The following is a 12741-nucleotide window of genomic DNA, read 5'->3' as shown; positions in this document are numbered from 1 at the left end:
TGATCCCAGCTGGAGCCAAGAGGAAGACGCAAATTAGCCGAATTAGCATTGAATGTTTTCATTAGCATTTTGAAAAACACTTGACGGTGAAGGGCTTCATTGTTTTGTAAGAACATGGTTCAGTTAAACTTTCCCAGTGCGTCTAGGATTGTTCAACACAGCAGCAATATCAGACGCCACGTCACACCACATCAACCCACTTACTTGGGAAGAGCTGTCTGGTCGGGGCGCTGATCTGAGCCTGTTTTCGCACTCGGTAAGCGCTGTCGGGTTTGGATCCTCGCCGCATCGTGCAGAAGCCTGTCGTTCTTCGTACTCCATCTGGAGAGCTCTGGAAGTCTAGCGCTTTCAATACATCCACTGGTTCAGCTGTGGAAGAAGGATGAGAAAGGATGAGATCAAAGGACAAAACATTCCGACATTGATTCGGATGTCAAGAGTGAAGCAGGGAAACCACTGGCGTCAAATTCAATCAACGTTGAAGACATTTCAAGGAGGGTGATGATAGCGAGGCAAGATCCAGGTCCACTTGAATCTTCACAGAAGTGTAATGCGCACAGCCACAACAGAATGGGTGAATGTAAAGGTAGGAAAAGGTCCATGAAAACACGTGTGCGAGGGTGTAAAAGTCTGTGTTTCGTGTAATATCATTGAGTCTTTCCCCAACTTTCAGTCCATCAGAAAACCTACTCAGCGACCATGACAAACGCTGGTTCCAATTCTGACAGGTTAACAACATCAAAGGAACCCTGGAACTCTCACGTCTGAGGAAAAAACTAAATAACATTCTGCTTTTGAGTTGCCTTTCATGGGTCGCCACTGCAAGTTCTTCTCCTGAACCAATCCTCCCTTGTCACACCTTCATGTCTTCATTCATCATGACCCTCACTGGTTGTCTTCTTGGTCAAACTCAGTCTGTCAAAGTTACTTCGTCTACCAGTGCTTTTTTACTAAACTGTATAATACAATAACAACATCACAAACAAGCAGTATATTAGATTAGATTCAACTCATTTCATTTAAAATAACTCAATAAATAAAGTTGACTTTGTAGGAATTGGTACAGTTAGTTTTCACCTAAGCTAAGTATTGAAAAAGCAAAAGACAATTTGACCTAATGTGTAAAAATGTTTTGTTTTGTTTCTCAAATATCATGAAAAATATTCAGTGATGACTTTAACTCTATATCCTTCACACGCACTCTTCCGCACCGTCCTTCCAGGCTAGCTGCTACATTTTTAACGGATTAGATATCTGCCCCCAAATGTGTTTCTAGACAGTCAAAATGAAACCTTTCTCAAAAAAAGAGCTTAAATTAATTGCTGTGACACATGCAGCTGTGAGAAGGTTAAAGGTGTTGTTTTCCCAAAAGAATGGCCAAGACTGTCGAGCTAACACACAGCGTCGTAAAGCAATCACTCACCTCAAATTAGCATTGCTACTCAGCCTTGTGAGTCAGAGGTCAGACTGCAAGATTAATTACCCAGAGTTTCAGGGGAAACTCTTAGCAACATGCTTGTGGACAGCTAGCCATAGTGACAGCGTGAATGAGCTTGCTAAGTGTAGCGTCAAGTTTACTTGTTTCATCTCAAAAAACGTCATCACAAGAGGCGCTACCTTACTTGTGAAACAAATACAGGGGCAAAAGAGAGGCGAACAGCGCCACCTTTTTCAAGAGTTAAACCTTTTGGGTGGAAGCGTTGTAAAGCAATCACTAATCTTTATTTAAGTGCATGCTACAGTAGCTTTTAGCATTGTAGGATTGAATCTTGCATGGTGAAATCCAGACTAGGTTCAAGCTTTCATGCTAACGTTAGCGCAACATAAACTTAGAAGCAGTGCAGTGACTTTGAATAGCCTGTTGTAAAACAATTTAGCATGTAACGACGTCAGCATTACTCTGAGTTACTCGCTAATTACATACCATTTATTATCCTTTAGCGGATTTGAGTTGTCAGTCAAGTAAGCAGGATATAGTGTAAGAGTTCACTAGATTACATGCCGCTCACCACTTCATGCAGCAGATTATGTAACACATTCACCCCGAAAATGCGACACATACGTTTTATTCTTCTTCATGATGGGTCTTTGACTGGTGCGACTTCTAATCTGAAGCATACAATACCTTAAATTGTATAGTTGGCGCAATGGCATGTACGTAGAACAACGGCTGCATATTTTTACCTGTCAACCTAAAGGAAATTCAAGGGTCAAATGGTCAAGTTTGCTTGCTTAAACAGCGCGCTCTTCGCCTCTGTGCCCCGACAAATAGCATGTCATAAACCAATCCGTCAAACGTGCAAAGTAACTACTGATGTATTTGGTGTAGGGTTGTGGCGACCACGCTATCAAACGTTAACGCTATCTCAGCGCTTCAATTCAGCAAGCATCTATCTAACTCTAATAGAACATGGCATTTTGATGGTGAGTCAACATTTGCTCAAATTTCCTCGTATGCCTTCTCAAGGGTTGCTAGCCAAATCTGTCAGTTAGAGCCATTTGCTCTTTTATGAGTTAGCTCGGCAAAGAAGCTGTAAAACTGTTCGAAGGCGTTCAGCGGATTTAATTACCCCCGCTAGCTGCTCACCGCGGCTGCGGAGAGCCTCATCATCTGAGTGACGGTAAAACGGAGGAAGAGCCAAAGGAAGCAGGGAGGCGCGGGAGGAGGGCGTCTTTACAAGCTTCCGTCTTTTGCATGGCTTTTCTTTCAGTTGACCTGGAGCTTAGGTGGCCGCACAAAAACACAGCTCCCGATTCCTCCTGCTGAACGTCCACTTCACAACCTCAGCACATTTAAACAAGTGCCTGATGAGGAAGCAATCCAGTGTCAGAGAAACGTAGACTCATGAAAGCTGTATTAAATAATGTGGAGGGGTTTACTTCGGTGCCTTGGCTTTTAACTAGTGTATGTTTAAAAGGGCAAGTGCTTTACTTCTTGTCTTAAATTAGAAAGAATGTCCTCAGGCATTATAGTTCCGTGTTAGGTTTATTATGCCTCTGTGGAAGTGTTAAAGAGGCAAACAAACATGTGACGCTGAAGATCCATGGCTACTGTTGAAGTACACAGTATGTACTGCAACTGCGTTGGATGTTTCCAGCGCCACACAAGCAAGAAGCACCAGATAAAAGGACGGATATTCCCTTGATGTGGGACTGCAACTTGCAATTTTTGATCGACTGGTCACCGACTACCTTAAAAGTAGTCGACTGGTCGGTATACGACATGTTCTTTTGAAACCTTAAATTGGAATTTTAAGGTTATACATAACAGCTGCAATCTTTTCCGCTTGCTGCGGATTGTGTTAAGAAAACGATGATGTCTAGATTAATGAACCTGTCAGTGACTATTTAATAGTTGATAATATTCGACTATATCGACGAGTCATTGCAGCTTGACTTTGATGGTGTCTGTTTCAGAGGTTTCCTTTCAGTTGTACAGGGTTCTCCCCTCAGGGTAGGAGCCGCTAACGCTGGGATTGTGACCCCCCACAAAGATAGACACATCGTCCTCTCCCTCCTCACCCACCCTCCCCCCATTTGGAGGGACTAACCTTAAAGAAATCATGGGGAGAACCCATTTCTGTCATCTCCACAACACCCTAAACCGATTTGTGAATGGGTCATTTATAGATATATTCCACTGGCTCTTGAAGAACAGTTCTTAGTATTCTGATTTTGGATTTCTCATCTGAGGTCAGGTCACCGTGTCAGCACTTGAGGTATACCTATCCTGAGGAAACTCCTCCGAGGGAATACCGAGGTGTTCCCAGGTCAACAGAGAGACTTAACCTCTTCAGCAAGTCCTACAGAATGCCTCACTCGGGACCACCTACACCGTCATCTCTCCATGCAGAGGAGATGCAATGGTTCTTTCAGTCTCTTATGGTTGGCGGAGCTTCTAACTTAATGCGAAACCATAACAATCCAGTCCAATTGTTTATCCAGGCGATGAGTAAACGGCAGACCTCTGACTTTGTAGCACATGCGAGCGGCAATTAAAAAAGATAGGAAGGAAGGAAATGACTGAGAGTGTTTGTTCATGTCGAGGAAGACGGCGTGGATGAGATAACCAAGTCCCTGAATTACAGTGGAGATCCTCATCAAGAGTTCAGAAACACAACACTCTTCCTCAAGCATATATCTGTCGGCAGACTGTTGAGATAGCCGTTTCATCAACAACTCTCCCCACATTCCTCCTCCCCCTGTCACTCCAGATCACCGTCCCCACTGGAACAACGGGGATACGATCCTCATCATCTGGTTCTGGGTCTGGCCTGTGGTCTCCTCACAGCTGGATGGCGGGCAAAAACGGCAAATGAAGGCGTCCAGGTGACATTCTGGCAGCGCTAGCTTTCTTTTCCGACTGGAGTGGCACAAACCGAGCTCCATTCCTCTGAGGGAGTCGCCGAGGAAAACAAATTCTTGGCTTCTTATCTGTGATCTCGACTGTGTTGGTAAGAAAGTTCTCGGTCATTAGTGAAGTCTTCGTCTACTGACTGAGCTCTTTTTCCCACACGTGAAGCCCTCACTGCATCCCATTTTGGAGACGCATAAAATTTTTTTAATTCAACTTAATATTCCCTTACACTTAACACTACTACCTCCAAAACGTCTTGTTTATCCTTTATATAACCAGTCCCCAAAGAGAGTAGAAAAGCTCTGTATTTATTTCAACCCCGGTTTAACAACGACAGACGAAATTAAACTGAAAAATCCTTATGGATCTAGCTCAGGATTGAGCTAAAACTATGCCCGAGATATTTAACACACAGGGACCAAACTCAAGTTCCACTACATAATATATCCTTTTATAGGAGGGTTCAAATGGCAACATAAAGCAGTGACTAGTACATTGCCATCAATGTGGTGAGCGCCACTGAGTGAGGAAACACTGAAGAGGAAAAATGAATAGAATATTGTCCCGATCTTGCACAAAAACATTCAGAGAAAGTTGGAGCAAAGGATTGTGGGGCATTAAATCTCCCAAGTGGAGATGTTAGGAGGCGAACTCAGGACAGCCAGGGGGGTTGGATCACATGGGAAGGAGGACAACACCAGCAGCGATGTGGCGAGGGATGTGTATAAAGGTAGCAAGCAGCGTTCAGTTGAACGGAATTAGCAGATTTGCATGCAGAGATTAACCATTTCATTCAGTCATTTCAAGTTATAGAAACTGTTTGGGAGAATCACAGGTTGGTTCACGTGTTACTTAAATGAATCAAAAGTGGAATTTTGACAGTTTGCAAAAAATGTCATTCTCAGAAAGGTTTAAAACATCAGCTGCAACAAACTGTCCTGCAGCAAACTCAGCAGAACAAACAAGATCCTCTCGTCTATGAAGAGCTCAGATGTCTCTGCTTCTTCTTGCAACTCATCGGCTAACTCAGAAGGCGAGGCATCACTTTGATATTTTCCCACTGAAATCGAACGGCGGGGCAGCTTGTGCAGTTCCTGCTCGCTCGCCCTCTCGTGGGAGTGTAAGGGGGGGGGGGTGCAGAAGTCCACATGCTGAACCCATTATGGTCCTGGCACCACTCCCCACACCCCCCTAACTAAAACATACACGGGACTCACTAGGAAGGCCCCCGTCCCTGCAGCAGCTCCTCCTGTGACCAGAAAAATAACAGCTCGAGTGACGCATCAGACGCGTGAGGATTCCAAATACAGATTTGGGCTCATTTGAAGTTATCAGTGGGACTTTTTTTTTTTACGCTGGCCGGAGTCATTTTTTGAAGCGATTTGTTTGGTACTGGTCGTTCTTCAGCACGGTTCATTACCTATTTAGAGATTTTGAAAAAAGGAAGTAGCAACGATGTTTGTGTCGTTAGACATGCGATCGCTCGATCTTTCTGGGTCAAAATGGGAAATGAGGTCAACCGCTCTCTTCTGAAGACGGAGTTGCATCACTACAGTTAAGCACAGATAATAGAGGTGAATCTGGGGTTGTAGTAAAGAGACTTTTTAGCATTGTTTTGGGTCGTACTTATGAAAACACACTGTATAGACACAACTTCAAGTTGCCGTCAACTTCTGAAAACAGGTCTAAAATAAACCTTTTAGTTTGAGAAAGTTTAGCGAAGAGTAGAAAGCAAATATATCAACTAACTAAAGCCGGCCACAGTCGAGTGAAGGAGGTGAGAATAAACTTGCTGTCTTGCTTTCGTTTTGCCAGTCCACGTCATTACATATGTTTCTTCTACAACACTGTAATGTCTTCTTTTTATTTAGCTTCAAAACAGCTCGATGGGGATCAGCTCCTCCTCCGTCTCAGACCCCTAAGTCCAAAGACTGGTTCCAAAAGTTTGGACTGTCCTGTCCAGGTCGGCGAAAAGGGGTCTTGTTCATGAGTGGGACTCCCATGGAGTATGAGACGGACACCATCTTCAGTTATGAGGAGTCTGGATCAAGAAAGAGCTGAGCCAAAAGACAAAGCTCTCCAGTTGGCTTTTACTCTCATATGTTGTCACTAGCTTCATAGCGACCGTTTTCTCAGCACACTCTCTTATGAAGGAAGAAAGAAGTTCTGTCTCCCAGGAAAGACTTGAAGTGGAACTGCCTGAAGTTAATAAGGAAAACTTGCCTCATTTGTCTCTATGTTAGCCACGTTAGCATGGATCATACTTCTATCGATTCCTTCTCAGTTCATGTTCCATTCTTTCCACTGGTATTGTTGTTTTGGTATCTAAATAAATCTAACTCTCTCAGTCACTGTGCCATTTCCACCCGTTTTTCCTTCATATTTGGAGGCGTATTAAAGACCATTTTATGAGTGAAAAACTAGCAGATGATTGACCTGAACATCACAAATAAATCAATTTGCATGTTAATAAATGAAATAAAAACAGAGCAATAAGTCTAGTTTTGTCATCATGGTCATCTCAGGTTTATATTCTGAGGCATTTCCGACTATAAAAAAGCTTGTGGATGCACAAGACTGTGAAGGTCACACTACTGTAGGCACCAGTTGAGACGCTGGTGTATCTGTATCATTTTGAGGCGCTTTCATTCTCTGGAAATGACTTGCCATTTTGAAAAGGGAGAGTGGAGTTTGAAGAGAAAGGAGGAGGGGTCCTAAGAGATTAGTATCTGCTGGGATTTTACACACTCCCCCTTTAAATTCAGCCCCTGGGGCGTGTAGGTGTGCAACAAGGTAGGTCTATATCCAAAAGCACTTAAACACAGGGTGAAGACAACAACAACTGCCCGGTTTTCTAAACACACCAAACGCTCCATAAAATGCAAAATACTCTATGAAATATTGTCCCAACTCCGCAGCTACTGCTTCCTGAAATAAAAGACTGAAGGTCTCTTTGTGAGTTTCAGAATACCTTTCTGCATTACTGCATACCTCAAGGCCTCATATATTCCAGATGTGCCGAATTGGCTCGGACACCCCGACGTTCCCAACCCACCCTCCGCTCCTCAGCCACTCTCTCTCCTCAACTCCACAGAATTCCATGAAGCCATATCCCAAAACCATTAAAAGAAATGAAAAAGTTTTTTCCCCAGACAGATTCCTTCAGTCAAACGATAAAACCACACAGTTCAAACGGCGTCGCAACATTTTCAGACGGCATATCAGGGGGGTGATTTGTCAGCCCCTCCGATTCTTTTAATGATATATCTTCTCGCGCGATGCCGGAGACGCGTTAACAAGCTTCCAACATGACAAAAGAGCGCGATTCCGCCCCAGGCCCGGAGCGTGTGCTGACAAGAGAGACCCCTGTTAAAATGATTTTCACCAGCAGCGCATTAAAACACCATTTTCAGCTGGATAGGCAAAGTTTCCAGTCCCCCCACGCCTCATAAATCATCAGCTCAGAGTGGCACTGAACCTCCGAAGCCTTGACATTTTGGCTCCGCGCCTCTGCGGTCGCCAGGCAGCAGCATCTCGGGACGCGTCTTTTTTTCTGTCACTAGCACTCGCCGGAGAGTTGGCAGCTCACTCTGCAATTAAAGTCGACTGGAGAGCCTTTAAACGTCTGCGAGCACATCATGCAATTATGGTGAGTTTGGATATCAGTGCAGAGCAGGCTTTGCAATTGGCCCGTCTTGGAGCCCAACTTCAGCTCCATCACTGATCGAAGAATACTGGAGTCCTAGTCTAGTAAAAAGTCATATTGTCCTGTCAACAACGGGAAGAGAAGTGTCAGCCTGGAATCAGAAATGAAAAATCACCCTAATATTCTGTTTAATTATGTCAATTTATTTATGCAAAAATATCTCATGTGTGCTTTCTGCCAATAGGGGGCGTTAGATTGAGTCACTTTAAATTCAATAGAAGGGCACTTTTCTCTTCAATGACCACTACTTTTTTTGCTTTCTTCAAAAAGTTTTTTTCTTGTCACTTAATCATAGATGGTCTTAATATATACTCCCATAATAAATATTATTTAACATCTATTAAATGAATGTAATTCAGAAATATGTTTTGGGGATAACGTCACTTAATATTTGTGGCATATTCTTTATAAAACCAGGCCATTTCTCATCACTTCTGAGACCTTTTTGTGTGTTTTTATTGCGTAGCAGCAAGAGGGAGCGTCTTCAAAGAGAGCAGCAGATAATGTGACCCACACATGCCTTTTAAAAAGCAGAGAAAATACTCCAGATTGTTTTTCCATCAACGCCCCTTCAGACATACCGGGAGCCCAACGAATGTGGAAAGATGGAAAGATATGAAATGTCACTGCCAGGGTTGGAGACAATGTGATATGCTTCCATCATAACGAGTCATTTTGTGAGGGAAAATAAGTTCATTAGCCACGTACACTGCGTGTGTTTGCATCACTTCAGGTTGTGACAGACATGCGTAAAAGTTGTGCGTAAAGTCAGGTCGTGAATCTGAATTTTATTTATTTATTTTATCTCAGAAAAGCTGTAAACATTGAATTTGAACCAACACACTTAAATGCTTTTTAAAACAAATGCAATTTCAACTGTAGGTACACGGTATTTTTGTGTTTAAATAGGTCAAAATTGGAGTTCTAGTGAGGATGATATATCAGCTGCGGACACATTCATTCAGTGCCAAGGGCAAAGAGCCAGACTGCGACAGAGTTTTATCGTCTTCTTACCTGCTCTGACTTGGGCAGCTTGTAGAATAACAGTTAACGACAGCACGGCGGTAAGCGTTGAACTCCATAGGCATTTTTTCGTTTTCCACCTGGTCGGCCACCTCTGCGTTTCCATGGTGGCTCTTCAAGTAGCTTGCGACGTTGACGTGAATCCTGTGTCCCTTTTCTTTAATTCCGCACAAGCGTGGTTCATTTACAGCGCCATTGGTGGAAGTACAACGACGTTCTTTACGGCCAGACTGGATGCTACAGAGCCGCTTCCGCTGAAGCCGAGCTCTCAGACTCTCGGTGAAAGAGCGCTCATGAAAAAAAAAAGGCTGGGATCCGGAGTGGAGGTTGGACAAACGCCTGCACCGAATGTCGGATACTGACACCAGAAGGGTCCCTGTTCATCAAATCACCAGACGGAGAAGTCGTCTTCGATCCCGCCCACTCTTTAGTGAAAGTGTGCGAGTCGTTGCAGCGTCCCACTTGTGACCTTTCAGGACCTTTCATAGAAACCCGCTGACGTGACCCTAGAAAGCGCCTCAGATTGGTCTAAGGTGAATAAGTTTAAAAGTGTGTACATGTCAAAGAATGTATAGGAATGACATTTCAAAGGTTGCTATCGTCGCTAACTCCTCCATCTTGCCAGGATCTCTCCTGGACTAGTGAGGTGACGGAGTGGGTGGAGGCCCCGGGGCAGACCCGCTTCGTGGTTCTGTTGACCCGAAAAGCTGGAGAAGGTTACTTCCTTTCATATTATCAACAAATATCTGAGGACACTTTGTCCAGTTAAGAGAAAAGAGGGCGATGAACAATCACGATCCAATCGCACAACGCAAATGGAGCTCAAATATTTTCCATACTTCCTTTTTTTGCCCAGAAAGAGGGCTGAAAAGAATTAAGGGCCCTAATAACTGGAACAGCGAGTGGAAGAACAGGTGGCTGCGACCGCTGCTGGGTTTGTCAACCTGGAGTCAGTCAATCTAATGAAGGTGGGAAGATGGTGTGGCGTCTGAAAAAAGTCACCGTAAAAAACATTCATTAACTGCAAACGCTTCAAAGTCTGCGCTTGTTTACTGGCAGAGAAACTGTGATTCTTTAAACCAAAGCGCTTCTGAATCCTGTATTTTTCTAGAGAGATCTGCAAGTGATTTGTAGATTCAAACACAGATGAATCTGATTGCTGCCTGGTGCCGTTGTCTTGTGTTCGCCACTGGAAAACTCTGATATAACACGGCGCCGAGGCTCCAGTTCGCCTGTTATTTCATTCACCTTCACTTGTGTCTCACCTGCACGTGCTGTAGAACTGTAGAACAGACACACCAAGCTGTTTTTCTAGTCCTATATTCTCTATAAGATGAGAAAAGATGGCCGTCTTCAACATTATTTTTTCTTTCTATTCTTTTCTCTTTGTGTCTCACTCTTTGTCTACGTTTCGTAGAATTCCTTCTTTCATTAAATGTTGACAGATTTGATGTAAAACTTAAGCATGCTTCTCAAAATTAATGTAGAATATTATGATTCATCCTTTTCAATTTTTTATCAATTTTAAATATCGATACTAACCAGTAGCGAAGCCTGTTTGAGGGGCGTGGCATGCTTCATATAACCGGGGTTACATCAGGTAACCATTCGTTTCCGAAGCTTGATTCCGCCCGGGTCCGCTACAGGGTTGAGTGCAACCCACACTTCGTAGAACCAGAGTTACACTATGTAACCCTTGGTATTTCTTTTAGTTTGTATTTCAGACCTGTTTTTTGTATTTTAAATGTGTTTAAAACGTGTGTAATGTTGTTTCTGCTTATTTATTTAAGGAGTGAAAATATACCCTGAACCCTGGCAAATATTCCCAGAATACTAGCCCACATGAAAAGAGTTCTGCTGCCGATCACTCACATGCTTACGCGACAATTTATCCTAGCTCAGCATGAATGTACACATTGATCCCCATTGTTGTCCTTCTTTCCTCCCCCAAGTTGTTTGGCGGAAAACTCTGAACCTCATGTTTTTCCTGGGACCGAAGCCCAAGATGTTTGGTTTCACTCTGCTACAAGACAGGCTTCAGTTTCACGTCCAAACCGGACTTTCTGAACCAAAAAAGGACCCGAACGAGCACCTACCAAGCCTTTAAAGAGAGGGACACTCTGCAATTTTCTCGCTTGACCTTGGGGCAGACGGGTTTGTCGGCACTGTGTATGATTACAACCGGCGTTTTCGCCGATGTGTACGAAGATTACTGAGTATAAATATTCTATAATAAGTGTGCACAGCGTACACGGTCCAGCCCGGAGCAGCTATAAAAACAGGAATGTCTCATCATAGCTTTTAATCTGGGGCGTTTGATGTTTCAAAATAAAAGCCCTCTGGACGGGGAAACTAGTTTCTCTGAGTCGCAGCAGCATCTTCAGGCTGCATTTACTCTTCAGCTACAAAGATGCTGGAATGAGAGAGAAGCTGTGACCCATGTCTATCCCACAATCCTGCCAAAACCTACTGCAGCACAAATGGAACACGCTCCTTTAATTGTGCTCTACAAGATCAGTGAAACCTCAGCAGCGCAGCGACACCATGAATTATCTGACTGTGTGCGGCTGGCTGGAGGCAGATGGACGATCCGACGTCGAACCATGCTTTGATTGTATCTATCGACTCAGATTTGAACCGGAATATAACTCTTATATTCATTTATTTGAGAGATGAGGATGAGACCTTTAACTTGACTGAAGGAGGAGAAGGGTTCTCCAATTCTAATTCACCATGCTATTTCAGCTTTTGTCTCCCTCAGGAATCAAAGAAAATCGCAACTAAAGCTAAACCATCACTTTCAAAATGGCCCCCTGATACATGCACGAAATACCCTTAAAATTAAATAATGTTTTGGCTTCTGACATGTTCTGGAAGCGGGGCTACTGGTCATTTTTGCTGACGCCTGATACATTCATGTTTTTTATTTACAGTCAAGAAAAAAAAGACCATCTGATGCAACTCATATTAAAGTAATATTTGCGGTGTAATATAGACACAAAAATGTAAAAAAAAAACATTTACAAGTTTGCTCACGATGACATTACTATGCATTCAACTGAGTCAGCGGAAAAAAAAAAAGCTAAAAGTCTTATTACAGCAAATATTATGGGAGCCCTTCTCATTGTTGACACTCCGAGCAGCCATCTTGAATTGCGAACTGGTGGTGTGAATTCTCCTGGGTGACGTCAACAGGGGGCGGAGCTTAGGATTTCCCGACTCTGATGACAACTGCAACGCAGATGTTGCTCAGATGTTTTGAAAGTGCGAACACAGTCGCTGCATTCAATTCATATCATATATATAACAGATAAACACACGATAAAAAAGCAAAACATGACGAAGAAAAACAGAAAACATACCAGATGTCAACGCCCAGTAGCTTCACCTTAAGAAAATAGCGTAGCGTCAGCGCTAACATGGACAGCAAGACCTCACATTTAATGAGAAAAGTCAGTCGAATTACTTCAATGCTAATGGAGTTTTTACTCCATTCAGACCTTCAGCACGGTCTGAAGAATGTTCTCAACTTCATGAATCCCGCGATTTTTTTAATCAACCTCCATCACAAAGAGCCTTCAACCAGGAAGTAAATAAACGGACTCACTGGGATTGAGCGTGAAAGAGCTAAAACAGTGAAGCCATTGCTAAAAGA

General features: G+C 43.3%; 1 protein-coding gene across 1 annotated transcript in view; it reads right to left on the bottom strand.

Moving 5' to 3' along the window:
- LOC128769416 (collagen alpha-1(XI) chain-like) overlaps positions 1-9466 on the bottom strand; it is a 70140-nt gene extending 60674 nt beyond the window's left edge. The window contains exons 1-2 of the mRNA XM_053883110.1: positions 9078-9466; positions 205-369 (exon numbers count right to left, since the gene is read on the bottom strand). Coding sequence (XP_053739085.1) covers positions 205-369; positions 9078-9192 — 280 coding nt within the window. The 5' untranslated portion in view covers positions 9193-9466. The remainder of the gene's footprint in view (positions 1-204; positions 370-9077) is intronic.
- Positions 9467-12741: the final 3275 nt, after the last annotated feature.

This window comes from Synchiropus splendidus, chromosome 13, assembly GCF_027744825.2.
Source record: "Synchiropus splendidus isolate RoL2022-P1 chromosome 13, RoL_Sspl_1.0, whole genome shotgun sequence".
Classification (NCBI taxonomy): Eukaryota; Metazoa; Chordata; class Actinopteri; order Syngnathiformes; family Callionymidae; genus Synchiropus; species Synchiropus splendidus.
Note: the sequence above shows the minus strand (reverse complement) of the source record. Positions and strands in the feature narration are given on the sequence as shown.